The 6,604-nt window shown below is 52.8% G+C and overlaps 1 protein-coding gene across 1 annotated transcript in view; it reads left to right on the forward strand.

The window, feature by feature from the left end:
• The window catches only part of MYBPC2 (myosin binding protein C, fast type), a 26,713-nt gene that overhangs the window by 11,810 nt on the left and 8,299 nt on the right, over positions 1–6,604 (forward strand). Inside the window, exons 12-14 of the mRNA XM_005879630.2 lie at positions 3,237–3,402; positions 5,581–5,687; positions 5,970–5,999. Of these exons, the coding sequence (XP_005879692.1) occupies positions 3,237–3,402; positions 5,581–5,687; positions 5,970–5,999 (303 nt within the window). The remainder of the gene's footprint in view (positions 1–3,236; positions 3,403–5,580; positions 5,688–5,969; positions 6,000–6,604) is intronic.

The following is a 6,604-nucleotide window of genomic DNA, read 5'->3' on the forward strand; positions in this document are numbered from 1 at the left end:
ATGCTTATCAAATTGAAGGGATTGAAATCAAAGGGCAACAGATATTAGAATCTGATTCAATAAACCAAGTACAATTAGGCTTTTATTTGTTGTTGTTGTTGTTGTTGTTAATGCTCACGCAAAATTCAAATCTTGCGTGAATTTTGGGACACCCTATAGTAGTCTCCTTGCTGGTTGTTCTGTTTCCACACCTGCTCCCATCACACACACACACACACACACACACACACACACACACACACAGAGACACACACCCCCCAACCAGTGATACTTGTAAAGCGTCAGTCAGATGGTCACCCCTGAACACCTCCTGTCGTCTGGGTGCTGACAGTATTGCCCCCATGTTGCCCCCATGTCCACCTCCTGGATTGATTATTGGACTATGGGTGTCTAAGATGTCACCCATCCGGGCAAGCTGGGTGGAGGGTAGTACCTGGGACTCTATGCACTATTTTTGCAAACTCCTGTGAGTCTATAATTCTTTAAATATGACAAAAGCTCGCGTGGCCGGCATGGCTCAGTGGTTGAGCATTGACCTCTGCACCAGGAGGTCACGGTTTGAATCCTGGTTGGGGGCTCAGTCCCCAGTGGGGGGTGTGCAGGAGGCAGCCGATCGATGATTCTCTCTCGTCATTGATGTTTCTCTCTCTCTCTCTCCCTCCCCCTTCCTCTCTGAAATCTATAAAAACATATTTAAATATGACAAAAAAAATCAAGCCATTTATGGACCAAGTTAATTACGTCATATTCACAGGTAGCCCTAAAAACGGGCAGCTTTTAAGTTACTGATGTGGAATTATTTCCAAGATACAGTAAGTCCTTATTTAACATCACCGATCGGTTCTTAAAACTGCGGCGAAATGACATATAACGAAACCATTCTTACCAAAGGCCAAGTGATAGAAACAAGAGTTAAGTTCCTGTCACATTTGATCGATGTTACTACAAAATGATGTTGAAAGAAATGACGTTATTCAGGGACCTACTGTATATTTTTAGGAGAAAAAGCAAATGTGCTGTTATTTGCATACTAGAGGCCTGTTGCACGAAAAGATTCGTGCAATAGGCCTTCCCTTCCCCTGGCTGCCGGCACTGGTTTTCCTCTGGCACCCGGGACCCAGGCCTTTGCTCCGGCTGGAGCCGCCTTCAAGCCTTCGCTGCCCGTAGATGTATGGAAAATGTAAATGGAACAAGTATATATTTGTCGGGGGAAATAAATTGTTTTACTTATTTTTAGTTTGGGATGCTTGAGATGTTCAGTCAACAATAACATACATGAGTCTAAGTCTTTAAAGACAATTTTAGTTTGAACATTCATATCTAGTGTTACTAACATATAAATAGTAAGTAAAATAATAACAAAGCAATAGACAGAAAAATGTATTAAGACTTACAATTTATGGGCCAATAACATTTAAGGAATCGATAATGCAAAGGTGTTTAACAGAGTCAGAAAAGTTTTAAAGTAGGAGAAAAGGGGAAAAAAAGGAGACTGTACTATCAAAACAGAAGGAAGGAAGGAAGGAAGAAGGAAAGAAGGGAGGGAGGGAGGGAGGGAGGGAGGGAGGGAGGACAGAAAGAAAATGTATGTACGCATCTGCTTTTCCAGCTCTAGACTGGATGGGTGACGCCTTCAGAGAAGGGCCTACATCTAGATGATTCGTGGTGGGTGGGGATGAGACTTCCCCTCTATATCTAAAGCCTCTTCTAATTTAATTTAATTTTTGTTCTTCCTCACTCGAGGATATATTTTCTATTGATTTATTATCATTTGTTTATTTTTATTGATTTCAGAGAGGAAGGGAGAGGGAGAGAGAGATACAAACATCAATGGTGAGAGAGAATCATTGATCGGCTGCCTCCTGCACAGCCCACACTGGGGGTCGAGCCCGGAACCGGGCATGTGCCCTTGACTGGAATCGAACCCGGGACTCTTCACTCCATAGGTTGACGCTCTATCCACTGAGCAAACCGGCTAGGGCTACTTTCCATTGATTTTTAAAGAGAGTGGAAAGGAGGGAGGGAGGGGAGAGAGAGAGAGAAAGAGAGAGAGAGAGAGAGAGAGATCAACTGGTTGCCTCTTGTAAGCATCCTGGCTGGGCATTGAACCCACAACCTGGGCATGTGCCCTGACTGAGACTTGAACCCGTGACCTTCTGGTGAACAGGACAACCCTCCAACCAACTGAGGCTCACCGGCCAGGACTGCGTTTTTAAAAATATATATTTTTATTGATTCAGAGAGGAAGGGAGAGACAGACAGAAACATCAGTGATGAGAGAGAATCCCCGATCGGCTGCCTCCTGCACGGCCCCCACCGAGCCCACAACCCAGGCGTGTGCCCTGACTGGGCATCGAACCACGACCTCCTGTGTCATAGGCCAACACCCAACCACCCAGCCACGCCAGCAGGGCTGCATTGTTTTATTTATTTTAAAAAAACAAAACTTTAAAAATGTAAGTCAGGCCCTAACCGGTGTGGCTCAGTGGATAGAGCGTCGGCCTGTGGACTGAAGGGTCCCAGGTTCGACTCCGGTCAAGGGCATGTACCTTGGTTGCAGGCACATACCCAGTGGGGAGTGTGCAGGAGGCAGCTGATCGATGTTTCTCTCTCATCGATGTTTCTAACTCTCTATCTCTCTCCCTTCCTCTCTGTAAAAAATCAATAAAGTATATTTAAAAGAAAAAGAATTGTTATAGAAATAACGGAATTCTCAAACCGCAAGAGAAAGTAAAAAAAATATAATAATAATAAAAAAAATGTAAGTCAGATCCCCGCTGTCTTCCCATCACCCCGCACGGCTCCGGCCTTGCTCAGACTCCACACAGAGTCCTCTCCTGGGCCACAAGCCCCGGGTTCGGGCCCCGGCTGTCCCGCCCGTTTCATCTCCTACCACAGCTCGCCTGCCTGCTGTTCCCACACCCACAAGCCCGCTCTGCTCCGCGGGGCCTCTGCTCACGCCGTCCTCTCCACCTGGGGACCCCGGCGGCCCCCTGTGGGCTCGTCCCCGCCCTCCCTCAGGCTTCATGGCTCCCTCTTGTGACGTGAATGTGTTTCCCAGTTCACTGCCTGTCTCCCAGCTACAACCTGAGCTCCATGAGGCCAGTGGGTTGCTTCTGGGCCGGTCATGGCTGCATCCTCAGTGCCTTGAACAGTCCTTGGCACGCCGGGTGCTCCCACGTGTCCGTGGGCAGACGGGAGTTGTGACAGCCCCCTCTCCTTCTCTCCTCGTCCAGTGAAACAGCTGGAGGTCCTGCAGGACATTGCGGATCTGACAGTGAAGGCCTCGGATCAGGCCGTGTTCAAGTGCGAAGTGTCCGACGAAAAGGTGACGGGCAAGTGGTTCAAAAATGGGGTCGAGGTGCGGCCCAGCAAGAGGATCACCATGTCCCACACGGGGAGGTGCGGAGTAGACTATGGAGGTGACTGGGGGATGGGGCGTGTGTATCAGCTAGCGCTAGCTGCGTAACAACCATCCCCAGACTTAGTGGTTCCAAAGAACAAGGACTTATTTAATCGAGTCTGTGGGTCAATGGGAGGCTGGCTAATTGAGGATGGCCTTCCTGGTGCTTGTGTGGTCAGCTGAGTGTCAGTTCTGCTCACCCTCCTGTGCTCTGTGGGGACTTGGAGGTGCTGGGCTGTGTCTGCGCTGGTCCTGATGATGCCTCATCTCCTAGTAGGGCTGGCCCTGGCATCGTCACGTGCTAGAAACGGGTTCTGAGGGCGTGCAGGGGAACATGACTGTGTGGCCTGGGCTGGGAACTGTCCCCATGTTGCTTCCACCATATTCCTTCTTTTTCTTTTGCATTGAATTTTTTTTTAATGTATTTTATTGATTTTTCACAGAGGAAAGGAGAGGGATAGAGAGTTAGCCCTTGACTGGAATCGAACCCGGGACCCTTCAGTCCGCAGGCCGACGTTCTATCCACTGAGCCAAACTGGCCAGGGCTGCATTGAATTTTTTAAAGTGAGAATGAAAGGGAGGGAGTGGGGGTAGAGAGAGGGAGAGAGAGAAAGAGAAAAACACGGTTGTGAGGGAGACACATGGATTGGTTGCCTCCCTCACGCACCCTGACCAGAGCTGGGGATCGAGCCTGCAACCCAGGCCCACGCCCTTGACCGACGTTCTAAGCACGGAGCACGCCGGCCAGGGCACTTGCACCGCATTCTGTTGGGTGAAGGAAGTCAAAGGCTGCACGCTCTCCTGGCAAGGGGCATGGATAGAGGGAGGGAAAATCGTGGTCCTATTTGCAGTCTGTACAGAATGCCACCATAGTGCCACCGGATGTCGTGTCCTGTGGGGTTCCGGACGGCAGCTCTGGGTGGAACGTGGCTTTCTCTGGGTTCTGTGTAGGAACCCTGCCTGCTTGTGGTTTCAGTAAGAAGAAGAAACCCTACAGCTCACAGGGCACCCACTGCGTGCCGGGGAGCTTTCTAAATGCTTCGCAACCCTGGTGGGGATTGTTATCACTGCCTGTATTTTTAAAAACTATATTTTTATTGATTTTAGAGAGGAAGGCAGAGGGAGAGAGAGAGAGAGAGAAACATCAATGTTGAGAAAGTATGATCGATCGGCTGCCTCCTGCACGCCCCCTACTGGGGATCAAGCCCACAACCCAGACATGTGCCCTTGACTGGAATCGAACCTGGGACCCTTCAGTCCATAGGCCAACGCTCTATCCACTGAGCCAAACTGGCTAGGGCACCTGTATTTTTTTAAAAAATATATTTTTATAGATTCCAGAGAGGAAGGGAGAGGGAGAGAGAATCATTGCTCAGCTGCCTCCTGCATGCCCCCACCTGGGGATCGAGCCCACAACCCGGGCATGCACCCTGACTGGGAATCAAACTGTGACCTCCTGGTTCATAGGTCGACGCTCCACCCCTGAGCTACACCGGATGGGCATCATTGCCTGTATTTTATAGATGAAAACTGAGGCACAGAGAGGTTAAGTGCTTGCCTAAGGCCACACAGCTAGGAAGGGGCAAAGCTGAGATTTGAACCCATAGTTCCAAAGGCCAGAAGAAAAAGGGTGGGTGTGGCCCAGCTGGGGTTGCTCAGTGGTTGAGTGTCAACCCGTGAACCAAAAGGTCACTGGTTTGATTCTCTGTCAGGGCACATGCCCCATTGGGGGTGATCCCCAGTAGGGGGCGTGCAGGAGGCAGCCGATCAGTGTTTCTCTCTCATCGCTGTTTCTCTCTCTATCCCTCTCCTATCCCCTCTCTCTAAAATCAATTTAAAAAAACACGTATTAGCCCTAACCGGTTTGGCTCAGTGGATAGAGCGTCGGCCTGCGGACTGAAGGGTCCCAGGTTCGATCCCGGTCAAGGGCATGTACCTGGGTTGCGGGCGGCACATCCCTGGGGGGTGTGCAGGAGGCAGCTGATTGTTGTTTCTAACTCTCTATCCCTCTCCCTTCCTCTCTGTAAAAAATCAATAAAAAATATTTTTAAAAAAACAACATATTAAAAAGAAAAAGGGTGGGTGTGAGCATGTACATTGCATCGAGGAGGATGTTTCTCCGTGGTGGTCCCCGGGTGACCTGGCTTGACCTCTGCCCTGTGACCCCAACCCCTTAGGATCCACAAGCTGGTGATCAATGACGTCCGCCCGGAGGACGAGGGGGACTACACGTTCGTGCCCGATGGCTACGCCCTGTCTCTCTCAGCCAAGCTCAACTTCCTGGGTGAGGGGCCCCTTGGTTCTCCCCAGGGCCCGAGTGCCCCCTCAGGAGTAAGCCTCCCTCAGTGCACACTGCGGGGGGGGGGGCGTCAGACAGAAGAGGAGGGAGAGCATCGTTTCCGCCACAGTGTGACCCTGTGGGGACCAGTGGACAGTCACGGTCCTGAGCCCACCCCCGCACCCCGGTGCCCAGGGGACCCCAGACCCTCCCCTCTGCCTCTGGGGGTGGGGGTGGGATCAGCCCCATGGATTTAGACCTAACCATCCCCTCTCCTGTGTTCACCAGAAATCAAGGTGGAGTACGTCCCCAAGCAAGGTAGGGACCCTGTGGCTTTGGTACCTGGGGCCGGACTCCTGGGTCTGAGGGAGGAGGGAGGGGCATGGACCCCTGGGTCTGAGGGAGGAGGGGTTGGGGGCCGGACTCCTGGGTCTGAGGGAGGAGGGGCTGGGGGCCGGACTCCTGGGTCTGAGGGAGGAGGGGCTGGGGGCCGGACTCCTGGGTCTGAGGGAGGAGGGGCTGGGGGCCGGACTCCTGGGTCTGAGGGAGGAGGGGCTGGGGGCCGGACTCCTGGGTCTGAGGGAGGAGGGGCTGGGGGCCGGACTCCTGGGTCTGAGGGAGGAGGGGCTGGGGGCCGGACTCCTGGGTCTGAGGGAGGAGGGGCTGGGGGCCGGACTCCTGGGTCTGAGGGAGGAGGGGCTGGGGGCCGGACTCCTGGGTCTGAGGGAGGAGGGGCTGGGGGCCGGACTCCTGGGTCTGAGGGAGGAGGGGCTGGGGGCCGGACTCCTGGGTCTGAGGGAGGAGGGGCTGGGGGCCGGACTCCTGGGTCTGAGGGAGGAGGGGCTGGGGGCCGGACTCCTGGGTCTGAGGGAGGAGGGGCTGGGGGCCGGACTCCTGGGTCTGAGGGAGGAGGGGCTGGGGGC

Source organism: Myotis brandtii, unplaced genomic scaffold, assembly GCF_000412655.1.
Source record: "Myotis brandtii unplaced genomic scaffold, ASM41265v1 scaffold601, whole genome shotgun sequence".
Lineage (NCBI taxonomy): Eukaryota > Metazoa > Chordata > Mammalia > Chiroptera > Vespertilionidae > Myotis > Myotis brandtii.